Below are 20,841 nucleotides of genomic sequence, written 5' to 3' on the forward strand. Positions count from 1 at the left end.
AGCTGCTTTCCTATAGGGTCAAATCTGTGGAAATCTGGACAGCTGCTAAACATGCTTGACAATGTCAGTGTATGTATAGTGTTTTCTAGTATTAGAGAATATTTGCTGCAAGTGAAACATAAAGGAAAAAACCTTTCAGTGAATGATAAAGCACAGTCTGTGTAACTACTTCAGGTGTTTCGGTTTTATCACCTTGGGAAATAACTGAAGCTAATGTAAAATAAATGAGTTCAGTCTAAAAAGAGTTCATACTGAAATATCTTATAATTACCTTTTATGGGTCTTTCCACAGTTTATATCTTTGAAAATACTAATTTTGTCTTAAAAACTTTGTAGTTTTGTAGGATAAAATCTAGGCCCTAAATAAAACAATATATGTGTATACTATTACATCATTATATTTCATGTATACAAGTAAATCAACAGATGATAATTTCTGTTACTAAGGGCTTGATCATTTCTTTCAGGTCATTTCACATAACTGATTAAAAAATCTGTATTAATATTGGCAGAGAATTTATTGCTTTCAATTTTAATTCAGCAAACTCAATTATTGTGATTATTAGGAAGAGGCCCTGTCTCTTCAAAAGCAGTGATACTGTACAAGATACACAAATATATAAAGATGCATGGAATTTATTAAGAATCGCATTAATGGGTAAGCATTTGTAAACCGACTCCTTTGTAAAATTTAGAAGAATAGTATAGTAGAAAATCTGTTTAAGAAAACATAAAACACCAGCACTGTGAATAGGAAAAGAAACCTTGCCTGTTTTTGAAATAGTCGATAAGGAAGGGTATTCAAACTGGTTCAACTCAATTCAGAATTAACTTCTAAGATGAGTTAAATTATCCCTTTACTAACTTGGTCACCACGGCTCATGAAGCAAAGAAAAAGTGGTAGGAGCCTAATACCTGGATACTTTCACCCTAAATAACTGAGAGTTGACTGCAATTACTTACAGGCTCTGGGTCAAATCCTATCTGTCCCGTTAACTCTGCTACCTCCTTTTCATGGTAATCATCCAGTTCAAGGGGGTTCATGGGCCCCAGACCTTAATGGAAACATCACATCTTATTACATTGTTAGAGTAAACGAAGGATGACACTTAAATGACCTTTTATAGAAAAACTTACCCATTTCTCTTTGTAATATAATTAAATAAATTAAAAATGAATTTTACCTCCCAGTTTCTCACTAAGAGAAGCTTACCACCCACCCTAACTTCTTTTAGTACTTAGATTAAGAAACAGGGAAAAACACTACAAGATATAAGCTATATAGATATAAGAAGATATAAGCTATATAAGATATAACAGCATTTCTCAAATATTCTAATTTTGTTCTTTTTACTTGGATTAAAGTAAACCCATACCTGTAAAATCATGAGTGTACGAAGTGATCCAATGGGATCTCTCAAGATTTCTTTGTATGTTGGCTTCTTTTAGAGAGCTAATAGGGTCCCACGAATTTAAAGAAGTGTTAGGAGCGAAGGTTTTAGGAGGTTTTGGGTAGAATATAGGCTTGTTTTTCTCAACGCATTTAGGAAACTAGAACATGAACATAAGAGTTTATCGTCATTAATGTTATCTAGTAGAATAAGGGCTGATTGACCATGTCAGCAGGAAGGAGGGTAAAGGAAATTCCAAGCTGAAATCAGATACTGTTTTTTTTTCCTTCATTAATTACTAACATTCTTCAACTTAACCATATTTAGAGTTAAATACAATATTTTATCAAAGGAATGGTGAGGTCTTTTCTGAAACTTTTTTTGCTTTAGCAGGGACTCTGTCTGATAATGTACATTGGAGAAATGTCCCTGGGAATACTCTACCTCCAGTAGCATTTTGTTAGAGATATAAAGGCTCTGAGGTACTCCTTTGGCTAAATACAGCCAAAGTTGTGTGCCTCCCACTTCTCTTTCCTTGCCTGAAATGGCACCATTTGATATATTATTATTATTTTTTTTTTTTTTTTAAGAGAATGGGAGGCAGGGATGAGTTGAGAGAATCTTAAGCAGACTCCACGCCCAGGGCAGAGCTCGACACTGCTCATTCGACCTGAGCCTAAATCAAGAGTCTGATGCTTAACCAACTGAGCCATCCAGTGCCCCATTTTATTGATTTCTGATGAAGTTTAAGTCACTCAAATTCAAATAAAAATTTTTATTCTGTTGACATGACTGTTTACTATGGATTTTATTTTGTATTTTCAAAAAGAGGTATAAAAGTAAATGAATGAGTGAGTTTCATCGTAGTCTTTTTGGCTCTTTAGAAATTCACTTTTTCTCAGATTGATGACACTCAATAAATATTTACTGAGTACCTATATGGGCAAGATAGTTGCAGGGAACAAGGATGGATCAGAAACAAGTCATCCAGGAATATTGACTAGAGGGGAGATAAGGCATGGACATAAATGACTATAAGATGAAAAGTAACTCTTTGTTATAAAAGAGGTTAAGAAAGAAGTATTTGTTAAAAAAAAAAAAGTAAGAATTATTTGTAAATTCAGAGGAGGAAGAGATTGATTCCAGCTGAACAGGGAAGTAGGGCTGGGAGCAGGAGGGGAATGGGCACTTCAGATTAGAAAAATAGCAGGTGGTTCAAGCAGGAAACCACAATCTTCTGTAGGGGTGATAGGAGTGGATGCTCTTTCCAAGTGAAGCCAAAGGTCTTTCCAAATATTTACAGTTAAAGAGAATTGGATAGCAGGCTCAGTTAGGCTTTGAAAACGGTTTGTTGGTTAGAGAGGTTTATGGCACTTGACCTCTGTGGTTATTATATCTCATCTTACTGAAAAGATCATTACAAGGGGCAACTGGGTGGCTCAGTTGGTTAAGTGTCTGACTCTTAATTTTGGCTCAGGTCATGATCTCAGGGTCATGAGCTTGAGCCCCTGTGTTGGGCTCTGAGCTGAGTCTGGAGCAGAAGGCAACATTTAACCCTAAGCTTTCTGTCTACTAATAGTGCTGAGTGCTCTTACATGCATTTGATTCTCAAGACAACCCTACGAGGTAGAGTGCATTACAATTGCTATTTTATCTATGAGGAAACTGAGGTAGTAAAGGGTTAAATGTATTATTCAGGCCATACAACTGATAAATTTTAGAGCCAGGAGCTGCACCACTTTAAAATGTATACTCTTTACCAAACGTTACACATGTTGCCTTATTGGCTTGGATAGAAACACTAAAATATGGCTTCTGGGGTTTTCTGTTCTATAGCCAGGAGATATATTTTGGAACGACTTAAGTTACTCATGTCCTTACCCCTCCCTCCCACCCTCAGAGAATGATGATTATAATTATGTCATCAGTTATGATGTGAGTAGAGTACAGCCTGAGAATTGGGATTTCTAAAAGCACCTCAGGTGATTCTAATGTGCAGCCAAGGTTGAGAACCACTGCTCGAGCAATAGGAAAGGTAAATACTATAAAAATATTCTCCTTTAACAAAAATAGAACATTGCAGATAAAGTTGACCACTTCCCCCAGTGAAGCGGTGAAAGGCAGGGGAGGACAAGTATAGGTATTATCCTAAAGGGGGAAAAATGAGTCATGAGATACTCCCATCAAGCTCAGTATTAATTTTATTTTTATTTTTTTCGTCCAGCAAAGTGCAAAACTTGATTAGAATTAGGGATAAACCAGAAAAATAATTGAGAAGTTGACGAGATTAGAATAGATTAAGAAAAGATTAATCATTGGAAGAAGAGTCAGATAAATCAGTCAAAAATATTTACATACAAAGTGCTATGGGAAATATACATATTATAAAATATTCCATTTTTTAAAAGATTTTATTTATTTGAGAGAGAGAGAGAGATCACAAATAGGCAGAGAGGCAGGCAGAGAGAGAGAGGGGAAGCAGGCTCTCTGCTGAGCAGAGAGCCCTATAAAATATTCCATTTTTAAAGAGCTTGTAACTTAGTTAAAATATAAAATACATGTGAAAAATTACTGGTTACTATAATTGTAACAGAGGGGTGCCTGGGTGGCTCGGTGGGTGAGCCTCTGCCTTGGGCTCAGGTCATGATCCCAGGGTCCTAGAATCGAGCCCCGCATCAGGCTCTCTGCTCAGCAGGGAGCCTGCTTCCTCCCCACCCACCTTCTGCCTGCCTCTCTGCCTACTTGTGATCTCTGTCGAATAAATAAATAAAATATTTAATTAAAAAATAAGTGTTATAGAAAGTCAGAAAGGAGAAATCACTTCTATTGGAGTAATAATGCTTATAAATTATAGCACTTTCTATTTTTCAAAGTGCTTTTATATCGTTCATATCCTCATATCCTGTGAAGTTTATGGGACAGATTTTACTGAAATCATATAGGTACATTTTACTAGTGAAAGCTCAGAGAAGAGAAACAGTATTTCTTATATCACCAAGAGAACAAATGGCAGAAATAGGAATAACTAGAACACAGGTCTGCTGATTTGGTTCACTTTTTGATGTGCAGCAGAAACAATTAGAGTTGCGCTGAGCCCTGAGGAATGAGCAAGTCTGAGATAGGCCAAGGGGCCCTGAAAGGAGAGCACTCCAGGAGTGGGTCATGGCCATCCACCTGTTCAGGGACCGGGAGCTGAGCCAGGCTGTAGGAAGTAAGGAAGGCCAGACTCTGAAGGGTCTTTGGAGCTCAGTTAAAGCCTTGGGATTTACACTTAAGTAAAGTGGAGCTAGTCAAGTGGGCAAGATATGGGGACAGCAGCATTTTCCTGAGCAGGACGAAGGGAGGGAGATTGAGAGAAAGAACTGAGCCACAGAGCTGGAGACTTGGGCTATAACGTGTAATGACAGAATAGTCTCAAGAATAACTTCTATTTCTAGGTTGCTTTGATATACAGTTTGCATGGAAGAATGAAAGAGGTCCAGTGAGATAGATGATTCTTTAAGGATTTTTCTTGATGTACAACTTTACAAAGAACAGACACGAAATTGCTTCCTTCAGAGGTGACCGTGTGACACTGTAGGGACACTCCAGCCTGCCACAGTCATCGCCTCAAATAAAATTCAAATGTTTCTAGCCTTGTATAATTATTGCCCACTTCATGGATTCTTAGATGCAAGAGGATGATATATGGAGAATGCTTGGCACTGCCTCTCACAAACTAATTGGTCAGCTCTTGTAATTTTCAAATGTGTAGATCTTTTCTTTCATGATTTAAAATTTTTTCTTTCTATCTACATGGAGTCCTGGTACAGAGGTTAAGAGCAGAGACTGGAGTCTGACAAGCTTGAGTTCTATGATTATAAGATATCCACAAACTCTCTGAGCCACAGAAATGGGAATGATGACACTAAGTTTTGGAGTTCATGTAAGGGCTAAGTGATATACTGTATCCAAAGTGCTTAGTGTGTAGCAATTTCTCAATGCACAGTGGCCATTGTTTTATTTTTGATTCTACACAAATATAGTGCTTGGAACAATAAATTGTAAATCTTCCTGAAAAATTTTCATTTACTCTGTATATTTGGAGTTACTTAATATACTGTGAATTATAAGAATAGAGTTGGGGAGTACACAGTGAGTGAAACGCAGCCCTTCCACCTTCTTTGAGTGGGGAACCTTTTTTTGTAATCATGGAAATAATACATAACTGCCCAAAGTATATGAAATCAGCTAAGAAAATAAAGAATGTGTTTCATGGTCAAAATCTCAAGTTTTTTAACCAGATAGAAAATAAAAGAATCCATCTTTTGGGTTTTTATAAATGTATACAGTAAAAACATTTTTTACTTTGTTTTAAACACACATTTTAAAAGGTACTTACATCATAGTATACACCCTGGCCTGGCCAAGTCAAGCCTTTCTTCTTTGAATCCATTGGAAGATCAAGCATTTCATATCTGTAAGGATTACCTGAAATTTTCAGGAAGAACACAGTTACCCTGAATATACAAGAAAGTTTTCTGTGAATGGGGTTTTGGGGTGCAATAAATAGAAATGAGATGATGGGGTAGAGAACAATGCAGGTGCACGTTTTAGCTACTGTTATAGCTTTGTTTGAATTCTTCCTCCTCTTAATGAGCAGCACACGGGCCACACACAGTGAGACTGAGCCTCTAACCTGAGGTGTGGCCAGCAGCACAAGAGAGCCCTGTACTGCACCTCTCTGATTAATGAAAGGGATTCCCAGGTAAGTTGTTAACTTTTTTAAAAATTAACATATAATGTATTATTAGACCCAGGGGTACAGGTCTGTGAATCATCAGGCTTACACAATTTACAACACTCACCATAGCACATACCCTCCCCAATGTCCATAATCCAGCCACCCTATCCCTACCCCCCACCACCCAGCAACCCTCAGTTTGTTTCCTGAGATTAAGAGTCTTATGGTTTGTCTCCCTCTTGATCCCATCTTGTTTCATTTTTTCCTTCCCGACGCCCCAAACCCCCAACGTTGCCTCTCAAATTCCTCATATCAGGGAGATCATATGGTAATTGCCTTTCTCTGATTGACTTATTTTGCTTAGCATAATACCCTCTGGCTCCATCCATGTCATTGCAAATGGCAAGATTTCATCTCTTGTGATGGCTGCATAGTATTCCATTGTGCACATCTACCACATCTTCTTTATCCATTCATCTGTTGATGGACATCTAGGTTCTTTCCATAGTTTGGCTATTGTGGACATTGTTGCTATAAGTGTTCGGGGGCACGTGCCCCTTTGGATCACTAAATTTGAATCTTTAGGGTAAATACCCAGTAAGTTAAAATTTTCCTGGATCCTCTTTCTGGTCTCTGAAGGCTTGGCAAATACATTTCTATACCACATGATTTGGGCTTTCTCTTTACCAAATATCAAGACATAGAATTAGTACTTGCTTACCAAAAAGTTATTGCAAGAGAACATTTTAAAGACTCTAGCTTCTTAGGTATTAGTGGTGGTTTGATAAACTTTATGAAACACAGCATGGCCTCCACTGATCCTGTAATAAGTTCCACATTAAAGAATGCTCTAACATCCATCCTCAGGGGTAGTAAGAGTGAAGGTTGGCATTTAGTGAACATTTACCATGTACCAGTGCTGTACTAAGTGTTTTATATCTATCATCACATTAGCATGAGGAATGTATTGTTATTTCCACTTTAACAAATGAAACTGAGGCACAAAGAATATAAGCAGCTTGCCCAAGATCACACAGCTAGTAAGTTGAAAATTCAAACTCAGGCAATGTGGTACTAGGGTCTGCACTCTTAACCCATATACTATTGATTTCTATTAGAGAAAAGTTAAAGTAAGTGTAAAAAAAAAGAGTAGGAAACCTAATGCAATAGTAGTTTTTGGAAAGGTCATTTATAAGGTCATACAATATACTCATTTTTTTTTATACTCATCTTTTTAAAGTCCTCCAAGAGGAACTTTGCTATGGTCCATGGTACATGGCAGAGCTAGAATTCTATCCATGTAGTCTGACTCCATAGCTCTTAAACACTCCACTATTATGTCTCTCAAAATGTTACTATGTCCTAATGAGGTACTGACGCCGGTATTGATGATGGTAAACATTTGGACCTCAATATTTATGTACAGAGGAACTGCATTATAGGACAGGTCTTGGGTCTTCCCTTCCTCAAAGCCTAAATTTATTCAACAAATGTCTTTCTCTGCCAACCATGCACCTTTTCTGTTACCTTCAATTACCTCTTCTCTAGTATGTTCAGTCTTTCTCCATAGGTTTTTTTCCTTTGTGTTAAGGTGTCTAGTGTAGGGGAATCTTGATGACTAGTATATGGGCTTACTATCCTAATACACATCTGGAAAGACCCAAGGTTTGGATCTGAAGAAGATGCCCCAAGGTGTTAAAAGGACCTAAACAAACTGTTCCCATTTCCTTCCAAGTGTTATTTCAGTGACAGCCTTTCAGTTTCATCACAACTGCTATACTCATGTCTAGACCCTGATGATCTGATCCAGATATCATCCTTGTGCTGATCACCTGAACTAGGGTGAAATCTTGAAAAGGTAAACCATGAGAGAGAGCAGAAAGGAAATGAAAATAGAAAATAGAGGTAGAATAAAAACAATGCTACAATGTTTGGTTTCTGATTCTACCATGGAAAGCTCTGTATAAAGAAGAAAAGTTAAGAGCACCTGCAGAGAATCTGATGTACTTGGTCTGTGGTAGGGTCCATATAATTCTAAAGTGCAGCCACTGTTAAGAACAACTTTCATAATCTACTGGTGGGTCACACTTTTGTGACTTGAGTCCTTTGCCCTACTTAGTTAATTTTATTATTGAATACAATTCAAATATGAGAAGACTCAATACTGTTCTGATATCAAATCACATTTACCTCTTGTTTTCAAAATCGTTGTACCATAAGCCTTCGTTGGCACAGTGGGAGGAAATGGCTGTTGGCTTCGGGCCTTAATGCCTGTGTAGAGATCCTTAGGTGATGTAAACGTCGGGAACATGGCACCGCGGGAGATGTGTGTGTGGTATGGGTGTTCAATCGGATATGAGGAACAGATTTCTCTGAGATTTAGTTGAGCAAACAAAACAGAAGTGCAATTGAAAAAAATTAATCATCAAGTATTTATTGGGATTCTTCTGGCAGGTACTGTTCTAATCCCTGGGGATATGACAGTGAGCCAAAGTCCCTGGACTCATGGAGTTAGCTTTCTGGTGGAGTATATTCCACTAAACATGAGATTTTCTTAATTTTGCTAGACAAATTAATTTTTAAAGTAAATCATACTGAATTATTTATTGGTGTTTAACTCTCACGACTATTGCAGAAGATACATGAAATTTGTAGTTTTTAGAATGCTATAGGAAGTATTTCCAGTTGCTTTTCAATTCCTGCCGCTTGTTTTAAGAGGATTCCAGTACTTTATTTTATGGGATCATTTTGGGCATTCAGTGTGCAGAGTGATCTCTAATCATTTTGCATTGAACTTTCAATCTAGGCCATCTGTTTCTTTTAAGCAGTCAATCAACAAACTATCCTGCCTGTTTATGCATGCAGTACTGTTTAGAAATCAAAAAGCCGAAAATTGCTAGTGTGCTGATGGAAAAAAAAAAAACAAGTTAAAAAACCCACAGGGATATAATTTTCCTATGATTTGAAAAACTAGCAGAGTTCTTAAAAGAACTAGCAGAGCGTTAAAAAAATTGTGAGAGCTGGCCCAGATCTGGGCCCTTACTGCTTCCTCGGCTCACTGATGCAAATCTGTACTGAATTCAGCAGCCTTGGCATCTTGGTGGGCTCTCTGAAATACCTAGCAATATAAGATTCTTAACAAGTTCCTGGTCTCTCCTAGATACCACAAGAAGTTAAGGTTGATTTGTAAGAGAAAAAGTTGACTCCAAGCAAAAGTCATTCACAAGGCCAGCTAGTTTTTTCTGTTTTTGTGTAAAGTGGTTGGTTTTCTTGTCCTTGTCACAAACTCTTCTCAGGTGAACACATTTTTGCCTTGGGTGTAGCATCATTTTATTGTGAATCACTAAGCACTTTTCTGACTTATTTACTTTGCTTAAAAAGCACCACATCAACTATTACATGCTTGGTATGAGGCACAAGCTCATCAACTCTGTGATGACATGAGAACATGGAATCAAGACTTTCATTCCTCAATTCTAACTGACTGATGTCCCTCGTAATCATAAAACCACTAGCCTAGTAACTGCTTTGAGTGAAGCAATACCAGCTGCACTTCATTTTCTAGAAGACACAATAATTTCCATTTATTCTAAATAAATATTTCCATTGTCTAATTTGGTGGATTCTGTAGTTCACTGTCCCTCTTGAATTCACTTCCCCTTACAAATTGGCTTGAAAATAAGTGATCATTTATAGTTTGAGCAAACTATTTGTGTGAATAAAACAGGAATGAACACATTTTTGCTCATGGAGAGGATGTCCAGTCTAAGTTAGGAAAAGGATGGAGTTTACTGAGGTCTAGTAAAAAGCCCATGTTCTAGGGGAAGTTCTTAGATATTCAGAGCCTTGGGTGACTGCAGGTGAAGTGGTCAGGAAGCGGGGACCTGGGCAAGAAAGAGACCCCGGGGACCGTGGAGAATGAAATGAGAAAGGCTGGGGTTCAAATATTGTCCAACAGTCAAAGACATTTAGTCACAAAACATATTGGAAAGAATGGCTGAGTTGATAGAGTGTAATGATTGTCTCAATATGTGTAATTAACTTACTTATCTGGGAAGAAGATTTGTCCTGATTCTCTTGGATTTTTTCCTAGTATGTGTCAGTTTGAGCAAAGATGGATGAGTTAGTGGGAATGGGGAATCAATGAGGGATTAAATTTTTTAAACTTCCAGTGCTATTTCCCACAGACTTGATGAAGTTTAAGGAAATGTGGTATGACTGTTTGGTAAAATGGTCACATTTGTACAAAGATATCTCAGTGGGTAATATGGAAGGTCCTGAGACATTGTAACTACTGTATGAATAGGAATTATACTCAGAGGACATTGCCTTGACATACTGTTAATCCCAACAATAACTACAACAACAACAACAACAACAGTAAAGCATTTATATGCTAGGCCTTGTGCTAACTGCTTTATCTCTAACCTTTATCAGAGGATCATTCAACAAGCTAATAAATGCTAGCATGCTCCCAGAGGTCAGGGCAGGGTGGCCCCATTTTCAACTAATCTGATGTTGGTTAGGACTTCCTGACAAAGGCCATTACATTGGTTTTCATTGTATCTTGTTCTCATCACAAAGACATGAACGGAAAGTAGAGATTGAGGCCAAGATCATGTTAAATTACAAAAAAAGAACCACAAAAATTTCGTAAGCCATTTTTGCCCCCTGGGGATTGGTTCCCTTGATAGAAAGCTTGCAAAATGTGTATACATAGTTATTGGGTCCTTTTGGTTTTGTCTGTAGCTAGGATTTTGGCTTTATGAAGAAGGGATAAAAGGTTAGGAAGTTAGGAAGGCATGGAGTGGCCCTGATTAATTATGATCATTTGGGATGAAGGCAGAAATTTTTTCCCCTCAGATTCTAGAAACTGTTTCCTAGTTGATAGTATTGAGTTATTTCTGGTAATGATTTAGCAAAACATATTTTACTCTAAGACCTGCAAGCTATGGACTCTGTGTGTCTTGAGTCTATGTATAATACAAGATTTTATTCAATATCTTGTATATATTATAAAGGTTATTTTTGTTTGTTAAAAAATCTGAGTAAAGTATGGATTTTAGTTAATAGCAATGCATCAGTAATGGCTCATGAATTATGACAAATATACCATACTAATATAGGATGTTGTTAATAGGGAAACTGGGTATGAGGTATATAGGAGTTCTATACTATTTTTCAAGTAATTCTGTAAGTTCAAACTGTACTAAATTAAAAAGTTTATTAAAAAAAGGTTAGCAGTATATAATACCAGCCTCTTCTCCCACGTTAAAAAATCTTTCGTGAGGGGCGCCTGGGTGACTCATTCGTTAAGCGTTTGCCTTCAGCTCAGATCATGATCCCAGAGTCCTGGGATTGAGCCCCACATTGGGCTCCCTGCTCAGCGGGGAGCCTGCTTCTCCCTCTCCTACTCCCCCTGCTAGTGATCCCTCTCTCACTGTGTCTCTCTCTGTCAAATAAATAAAATCTAAAAAAAAAAAAAAATCTTCCATGAAAAGGTGTATTTATCCTCACACTGTCTGAGGATTGCCAATATTTCTTTCTTGATTGTAACAGGGAAGGAAAATATAAGTATATACTTACCCTACTGTTGAATTAGGTGGTTTGGGTATCCTAGAATAAAAACAGGAAATAAATCCCAATTTTTAATATTAAGGACTTTTAAAAGCATACATTCCTTTTAGAAATTTGCTTAAGAATAACGATATATCCCACTTTGAAACTACAGTGTCTTTACGATAATATTCTTGATTGGCTTTCTGGAACACTGGATATTGGACAGACAGATACGATGTCCTCATATCTCAGTTCTGTCGATCCATCTAACTTTAGTCCCACTCACCACCCATTTTGCATTTCCTATTTGCAGTGCAGGTACAGGACTTACTGCTTCTAATGATAATATGGTTTTGGTTCTTATTGACATTCACCCTCATAATCAGGCAATAGCCAAAGTGCTCAGAGGCAGCCTGACATAATGCATGTGGTGCAATTACATGACCTAAAGTGACCTGAGTAGGGCCTGGTGGGACAAGATGTGTAAGTACTGTGTGTGCTTTGTCCCTTTGCCCAGGATTGCTGATCTCTCATTGAGAGATATATATAAGAGATATATAAGTAAATATTGCCCAGTTGACAGAAGGGCTAGAACAAAACTGAACAAGTTCCTGGAGGCATGTCTTTTCTGAATCAGTTCATTTGAGGCCAAAATCATGTTAAATTACAAAAAAAGAGCCACAGTTGTGTATTTACTAATTACTCTGAGCCCTGCCTGCCAAGAAAGAATACTGAACCTCAGGAGCAAAGTCCACACTAGAGGAGGACTATTACCTGCTTTTATTGGACTCAACACTTAGTTTCAGCCTATGCAGATATTTCTGAAATATTTCAGGCATGAAAAATGAATATGTTATCTGTTGATAGCAAAGATCCATAAAATAGAGTATACTATTCAATTTTTGTATGTTTATTTAGAAAGTGGTACATAAGCTATATACTTTTTTGAGTCCACAGTGTATTATAAACACATAATTTTAAGAGACTTATATCTTTCTTTATTTGGACTCCAGGTTTGTAGGCTTGAAACTAGTAAAAAAAAAAAAAAAACCTGAAATATATCTTCCAGTTATATTTGTGGTTGAGTTGGGATGGGGGGGCAGTGAATATGAAGAATCCCAGGGGTCTTGTTACTAGGGTGGCTATGAAACATTAAATCAGCATCTAAAATTTTTCTCAAGTGACAAATTTAGCTATGCTATTGACGAGTATATACCTAAAATGCATTTACTTTAAAATGGAAAAAATAAAGGAAAGCTTTTCAAAAAATTACAAGTTTGAAAGTTTGAATAAAAATTAAAAATGCTCAGAGACACCAGTTCCTTGACTTGAACCAGTCCATTATTTTACTGCTGCACTCTACATTTACTTTTCAAAGTTTACTGATCCCAAAGGGATAACCAGAGCCTACCAACCACAAAATTCATGTCTTTTTGGCTCCCTCTTGTGGCTGAACTCTGTATTAACTTTCTTCCTATAAATAGTCCCAACAGTTCTAATAGTTAAAGGTAAAGAAGTGGTAAAGAAGTGGTTGTCAGTGTTTTATTTTTATCTGAAAATTAAAAAGTATGCTTTTGTAATAATGTACACCAAACTATTTCAAAGAGGAAAACATAATATACTGGAAAATAATTCCTCTAAGCAAAGGATAAATTAAAAATATTCCTTATCCAAAAAGGAGACTAAGGGAGTAATTTTGTTACACATTATTTGTTAGTTGTCATAATTAACCTCCAGCCTCATAAGATCCTGATGAAAACTATTGTTGAAGGTGCTGGGGCATTTTCTGTGAACCTTTTAAGAAATTTAACTGATTCTTACTAGATTAACTAGGTCAAAGGCAGGGAAAGGGACCCAGATGAATTGTGTGAATTCTTTCAAACATTACTATTAAATATTTTGTGTTTTTTTCTTGTTAAATGCCACAAACTCTTAGTGGGTTTTGGATTATTTGTTTTATTTCTGTTTCTTTGGTCTTGGTTTCTATTATTAATGATCTCTGTTTAAGAAAAAAAGGAACAGGGGCGCCTGGGTGGCTCAGCGGGTTGGGCCGCTGCCTTCGGCTCAGGCCCTGATCTCAGGGTCCTGGGATCGAGCCCCGCATCGGGCTCTCTGCTCAGCGGGGAGCCTGCTTCCTCCTCTCTCTCTGCCTGCCTCTCTGCCTGCTTGTGATCTCTCTCTGTCAAATAAATAAATAAAATCTTTAAAAAAAAAAAAAGAAAAAAAAGAAAAAAAGGAACACTTTTTCTAAAAGTTCCCATTTTGGGGCTTTTTATTTCTCATATAACTCATTTTTACTTAAAAAAGTTATTTGTCCCGATATAAGGAAAAGAAACCCCAAACTTACAAAGAATCATTTCCATAGATGTCACTTTTTTTATTCTGTGTCAAATAATAGAATTGTTCAATAGGAAGTTTTCTGAAAAGAAAAGATTAAGTTGAACCCCTTTTCAAATTAAAGCAGTGATGTCAGATATAAAAGACAAATAGACTAATATAACCATGTTTATATGGAAATTCAGTATATGAAAAGTGGCATTTTAAGTCAGTGGAAAAGGATTTACTTTTCAGTAAACAATGCAGGAAAAATTCACTAGCCATTTGAAAAAGAATAGATTTGTATTTCATACTGTGCATATAGATAATTTCAGATGGATTAAAAATCTAAAGAATTGGGAAAAAATACAAATATTAAGATATACAAGAATATGTCTTTTTCTTTGTGGTGGGGAAAACTTTTTTTTTTTTTAAAGGGAGAGGGGGGAGGTGAGGGGGAGGGGGAGAGAGAGAATGTTAAGCCAGGCTTGCGCCCCCGGCAGAGCCCAGTGCAGGCTCAATCTCACAACCCTGAGATCATGTCCTGAGCTGAAATCAAGAGTCCAGTGTTTAAGTGACTGAGCCACCCAGGTGCCCCATGTGGGGAAAACATTTTAAATTATATTTTTCTTTTAAACTCAAAATCTAAAAGGAAATTTGGTAACATCAGCAGAAAAACTTTTGAAGACAGGATGGAATAAAAAAGCTAAAAGTTTGGAAGAAATTTTTGCAAAAAGATATGTAAAGGATTAATATGTAGAACATAAGAATCTGTAACTAAAAGACAATAAAAATGGGCAAAGAATAAGATCTGAAAAGGGAATGTAAATGACCATACATAAGAAAATATAAACAGGGACGCCTGGGTGGCTCAGTTGGTTGGACGACTGCCTTCGGCTCAGGTCATGATCCCGGGGTCCCGGGATCGAGTCCCACATCGGGCTCCCAGCTCCATGGGGAGTCTGCTTCTCCCTCTGACCTTCTCCTCGCTCATGCTCTCTCTCACTGTCTCTCTCTCAAATAAATAAATAAAATCTTAAAAAAAAAAAGAAAATATAAACATAAGTACTCAACCAGAGAAATGTACTCTGATAACCAAGATCCTTTATACTTATTAGATGGGCAAAAATTATAGTTTGATAATATAACACAGTTGTCCAAGAGTATGGGGACGTAGATATTTTTTATATACTACCATAAGAATATAAAGCATTTAGGCTATATTACTAAAATTGAAAATATTCATATATTGTGACCCATAACTTTCACTAAGGATTTTCCCTAGAGGAACATTTGTGCCTGAGCTCAAGGAAGCCTGTACAAGAAGAATATTCATTACGTATAGTTAATGCCAAAAAAAAGAGGAAACAATATGAAGATGGCTAAATAGTCCATGATGCATCTATATTGTGGAACACAAAGAGAAATTAAAAATAATTTAATAGATCTGTGTTTACAGTCTCTAGATTGTAAAGAGAAAAAAAGAACCAAGTTGCCTACTACTATATATGCAGTGATTCCACACATAAACAATATAATACATATATTTTCAATGGGTACATGTACGATTATATAATTGTGAACAAAAAGTGTGAAGGAGACATACCAAAGTGGTAACAGTGGTTCGCTCTAGGAAGGAAACTGGGTTTAGTGGGGCAGTGGTCAAAGGAAACTGGACGTTGTCTTTGATATTTTTTTTAGAAAGACTTATTTTTTTAGAGCGGTTTTAGGTTCACAGCAAAGTTGAGAGAAGATAAATATCCTATACACCCTTCGTCCTCACACATACTAAGCCTCCCTCACGATTAACACGTCCCACCGGAGTGGTACATTTGTTAAGCTGGTGAACCTACATCGTTACCACCTAAAGTTCATAGCTTACATTAGCCTTCACTCTTGGTGCCTGTAATGTTTTAGGATGTATTGTGGTGCTCAGCTGTCACTTGTGGCTCCCAGTATCTTTTAAATACTCATCTTTTATCTCATCTACCCAAGACAGGTTCTAAAAAACTTGCTTTCTCGGCCTCTGAGAATGGTCCTAGAGCGTGAGGGTTATTTTTACCACACAAGAATGCTAACCAAGAAAGCACTACAGTTGAGGGTGCTTCATAATTAGGTAGATAAAGTGACCAACTCTGTGAGTATCAGTCAGGCCCTCTCCAGTCACCCCAGGGCTTGCTCCGTGGCTTCATACACTGAGTTATCATGGAGGCAGGACAGAAGTCATGGGTAGATTCAGCAACATGAACTTCTCTTCAAACTCACCTGGCCACATCTGAGTTTGCCAGCAGAAGTTACTAACCCTAAGTATCTCATAGAGAAAAACCTCCTTAGGTGTGCTAGTCAGCCCTCTGGGGGCAGGTTGATTACATTGGACCCCTTCCACCAGGAAAGAGGTGATTTATTCCGGCATGAGTATATACTTACAAAGATGGATTTGCCTTTCCTTCTCACTAAACTCCTGCCAGTTACATCACCAGTGGACTTACTGAATACCTTCTTTGCTGCATGCCATCTTACAAAATACTACTTTTGACTAAGGAACTCAATTTACCACCAAAGAAATAAAGCACTGATTGAATTTAGAGAACACACACACTTATCATATTTACAGAACGTAGATGAGCCTAATGAAGATTCATTTGTGGTTGAAGCTTGTCCTTAAGAGTGTGGCACATGCTCTGAACTAGTGACCAATAAAAGGTTTCTCTAGCCAGAATGGATGGTGTAAAAAAATGAAGGGTGGAAGTGGGAGTGGTACCTCTCACTGTTATACTTATTATTACACTTGAGAAAAATTTTACTTCCTTCCCAGCCACGTTGAGTTTTGCTGGTTTTGAGGTCAAGGGAGAAATGCTTCATCAGGAAACACAATGGCCCCACTGAAATGGAAGCTGAACTGATGATGTTGTAATTGGGGTTCCTTATGATTGGGGAAAACAGGCAAGAAGGGATTATACCAAGTAGATTGGGATGATTGATCCTGAATGTCAAGAGTAAGAGGACTGCTATTACGCCATGATGGGGAAAAGGAGTGTCTCTAGAATCTAAAGAATATTTTGGACACCTCCTGGTATTGTTTCTAGTGGCATAAAGTTAATGGAATACTGGAATAGCTTCACACAGGCAGAACCACTAATTGCTAGATCTCTCAGGAAGAAAACTGCAGGCACTGCACCAGGTAATGAACTCCTACCAGCTCAGGTGCTGGCTGAGGGAAAGGGAACTAGGTATGTACTTATATTAATATATAGATAATGATATTATACAAGTATGTTTTTATAGACAGTAATATATAACAGGGAAATATTATAACGTATTTATTATATTTCTAAGTATTAACTAGTTTTATTTTTTTCATTCACCTTTTTCCCTTATTTATTACTCTTTATAGGGTGTTGACGATGATTTACTTCATTAAGTGCATAGCTGTGGATATCAGGACAAGGTTATGACTGAACTAGAGAGGAGAACATCACCCAGAGCTCTTGGACTTGGAGCTGGATGCAGGAACTGATAAGAATCTGAATTTCCCCTTTTGGGGAGGTGAGTGCATTTTCATTTGTGTGAAAAAGTCTTGCATTTTCTTACTCTGGCAGCAGTTCTCCAACTTTGTTACATGTTAGAATTACCTGAGGGGTTTTCTTAAAATGTGGATTCTGTCTCGGTCAATCTGGGGTGGGGTCCAAGATTTTGCATTCACCATTTCCTTGATGCTGCTGGCCCCTGGACCCCACGTTGAATAGAAAAGTATATTATTGTCGTTGCCGCTGTTTAGCACGGCAGCCAGCTGGCCGGCACGGATGGCTAGCATCTAGAACACCCTCTCTACATTTTGTTAGTTTTCCACATTTTGAATATCCCATTTGCCCAGGAAGAATCCAGAAAATCTACTTCCAGCCTCTTGAGCAACCAGGGTGCAAATGTGTACCCTCCGTTCTGCCAGTCGTCCATATCTGATCTGCCCTAGACTTTGATTTGAATGTGAGTGGCCTGAGAACACAGGCTTCTTTGTGAATAAAATAATATAACCAGGTTGTATCTCAGTGTCAGTAGTTCCACTTCAGTTTTTTTCCACTGTATGGAAAGTCTTTTTGATTTTCAGATTCAGTTCTTAATTTCAAGGGAACTTTCTTGTGTATTTCTGAGTAGTTATTTCTGTTAGATTTACTTATTATTTGTTCTTTTACTTGTTAGATGATCTACATTTGGGACTTTAGTTTTCCTTATGATAAGTAATTATTCTTATCTTTTTAATTTAGCATATCTTTATTTTTATTGCTTTAATATCCTCATCTTTCCCCTCTGCCTTACCGATGTTCAATCACATCTATTCTGTTTCTTTCTTTCTTTTTTTTTTTTAAAGATTGTTTTTTTTTTAAAGATTGTATTTATTTATTTGTCAGAGAGAGAGAGAGAGAGCGAGCACAGGCAGACAGAGTGGCAGGCAGAGGCAGAGGGAGAAGCAGGCTCCCCACAGAACAAGGAGCCCAATGTGGGACTCTATCCCAGGACGCTGGGATCATGACCTGAGCCGAAGGCAGCGGCTTAACCAACTGAGCCACCCAGGCGTCCCTATTCTGTTTCTTGTTGCTGCTTTTTGTACTAGATTTGTGCGTGCTTTTGTGTAGCTGTTTTTCTCAGTTTTCCCTTAGCCCTGTGATCTCTCCTTTTATAATGTTCTATCGTTTAATCATCTTGTTTTTTTTTTTTTTATTAGATTCATATACTTATTTTTTCCTTTAGAGAATCTACTTTTGTTTCCTGGGCTGTTTTTTCTCAGACTAGTTTCTTCATGTGTTTTATATATTTAAAAATATGTAATATATGTATTATACATATATATCATATCTTTTCCTGTTTTACAAAATTGCCTCACCATATGTTCTCATGTTGCATGTATTTAATTGAACAGCTCTGTCTAAACCCAGCTATTTGTTGTGATACAGTGTGAGTAAAGTCTTGATTCTGTCGTCTGAAATCAGTTTGCCTTTCTGTCTGTGCTACAGGCTTGACAATGGAATATTATTGTCTCCGTATTTCTTTAGCCTGATGGGAGGTGATGGGAGGTGGCAGAGAGTAAGTGCTGAGGTTGTGTCAGATAGAATACAAGCATCTGGGGTACGACAGTCTAAGATCCTGTTAAATGTCCTCTATAAGGCTAATTCCTTTCAGTTAGGGAAGTAGCCATACCTTCCCATGAGTCATCATAGTATTCTGGAAGAATACACATTCTGCACAACTTCATCTCTCTTGAAATCTTGCTGTTTTTAGATAGAGGCTTCTATTCTTTTTTTTTTTTTTTTGTATGAATTAAAATTTTTTTTTAAATTTAAAAAAAATTTATTTATTTATTTATTTTTTATTTTATTTATTTTTATTTATTTATTTTTATATTTTTTATTTTTTAATTTTTTTTTAATTTTTGAGGCTTCTATTCTTGAGGCATTCTTTCTACTCTAACAGGATTACCTACTCAGTCTTTCAATCTTCTCTTCAACTTGGAGAATTATCAGGATTTTGTTGAGTCATCTAGTCTCCATGTGCATTTGGAATGCAGGGATAGGATTGGGTATAATACCTCTCAACCAATAATGTGGCTTTCCACTACGCCTCCAGCACTTCCAGGGAGAGTCTGGAAATACATGCTGCTGGTATTATTTTGGTTGTCACAATGAATGAAAATGGGATTAGGTTAAGGGCCAGAGATGTTAAATATCTAACAGTATATGGGACAAAGAATTGTCCTGCTCTAAATGCCCTCTTGAGAAACATTTAGTTAGAACTGCAATAAACTACATAGAATTTTCTTTCCTTAGCACATTCAAATTAATGGCATAAGGTGTTCTTTTTGTATTGTTTAGGGGCCTACTGGTAAATTTCCTATTTATTTACTTATTTAGGTAACAGGAGAGGGATATTCTATGATTTTGCTTCATAAACATTAACCTTCAAGCATCACTACCATGACTACCACTGCCACTGCCCCTATTACTTATCATTATTATAGAGTGCTAGTTATAGTTAGCAGGAATTTCAGAGTAGTCTTTAGTTCACAGAGCTCTGGATGTCTATTTAACAGCTTCTTAACATTTGCCAGTACCTTAGAGGAAGATCCATTTCCTTTTTCTGAAATAAAGTAAAAATGTTGCTACTTTACTAACTTATAAAAAGAAGTGCTTATGGGGGCACCTGGGTGGCTCAGTTGGTTAAGCGTCTGACTCTTGGTTTCAGCTCAGGTCATGATCTCAGGGGGGTGAGATCGAGCCCCACATGGGCTCCACACTCAGTGCAGAGTTGGCCTGAGATTCTCTCTCTCTCCCCTTTTGCCCTGTCTCTGCTTTCACACACACATGTGCACTTTCTCAATAAATACATAAAATCTTAAAAAAAGAGAAGTGTTTATGGAAGTGAAAATGAAGTTACAAATTTTTATTACTTTGTAACGTCATTCTTCTAAGTGAACATGTGCCAAATTAGGTGATGACAGCTCTGCTTGGAATTTCTGAAACTTGCCCCTCCGGTTAAGTAGATACTGTGAAAGTTCCTTTACAAGAGTTTTACTTAGATATAGTTATGTCATGAAGCGCTGGGAGGAAGAGTGACATTAGGAAGGGGGACTTTGCACTGGAAAATGCATATATAAATGCATGTGATCATAATTGCATTAGTAAGCCGTGTTCTTTTACTTTCTTAACCTCAGATGACATACCTTAGGACATTTCACTAGATACTTTTCTAAGCAGTAGGTGCTTTCAGTTTACCAAGTCAGATGACAGGAGGGCTGGTGAGGCAAAGGAGTGATCCTGTTCCCAGTAAGTGACGCCTGTGTGTCACCACAGCACCCCCCTG

At 37.3% G+C, this 20,841-nt stretch overlaps 1 protein-coding gene and 1 long non-coding RNA gene across 3 annotated transcripts in view; one reads left to right on the plus strand and one right to left on the minus strand.

Moving 5' to 3' along the window:
- The window catches only part of LOC125080892 (uncharacterized), a 51,635-nt gene that overhangs the window by 11,727 nt on the left and 19,067 nt on the right, over window positions 1-20,841 (plus strand). For both annotated transcript variants that reach the window (XR_007121528.1, XR_007121529.1), the window contains exon 2: window positions 17,384-17,535. This is a non-coding gene — a long non-coding RNA (uncharacterized LOC125080892). The remainder of the gene's footprint in view (window positions 1-17,383; window positions 17,536-20,841) is intronic.
- Window positions 1-20,841, minus strand: part of C11H7orf31 (chromosome 11 C7orf31 homolog) — a 36,945-nt gene that overhangs the window by 3,037 nt on the left and 13,067 nt on the right. Inside the window, exons 4-9 of the mRNA XM_047695067.1 lie at window positions 14,021-14,092; window positions 11,701-11,730; window positions 8,305-8,486; window positions 5,773-5,861; window positions 1,377-1,551; window positions 964-1,055 (exon numbers count right to left, since the gene is read on the minus strand). Coding sequence (XP_047551023.1) covers window positions 964-1,055; window positions 1,377-1,551; window positions 5,773-5,861; window positions 8,305-8,486; window positions 11,701-11,730; window positions 14,021-14,092 — 640 coding nt within the window. The remainder of the gene's footprint in view (window positions 1-963; window positions 1,056-1,376; window positions 1,552-5,772; window positions 5,862-8,304; window positions 8,487-11,700; window positions 11,731-14,020; window positions 14,093-20,841) is intronic.

This window comes from Lutra lutra, chromosome 11 (assembly GCF_902655055.1).
Source record: "Lutra lutra chromosome 11, mLutLut1.2, whole genome shotgun sequence".
NCBI classification, from domain to species: domain Eukaryota; kingdom Metazoa; phylum Chordata; class Mammalia; order Carnivora; family Mustelidae; genus Lutra; species Lutra lutra.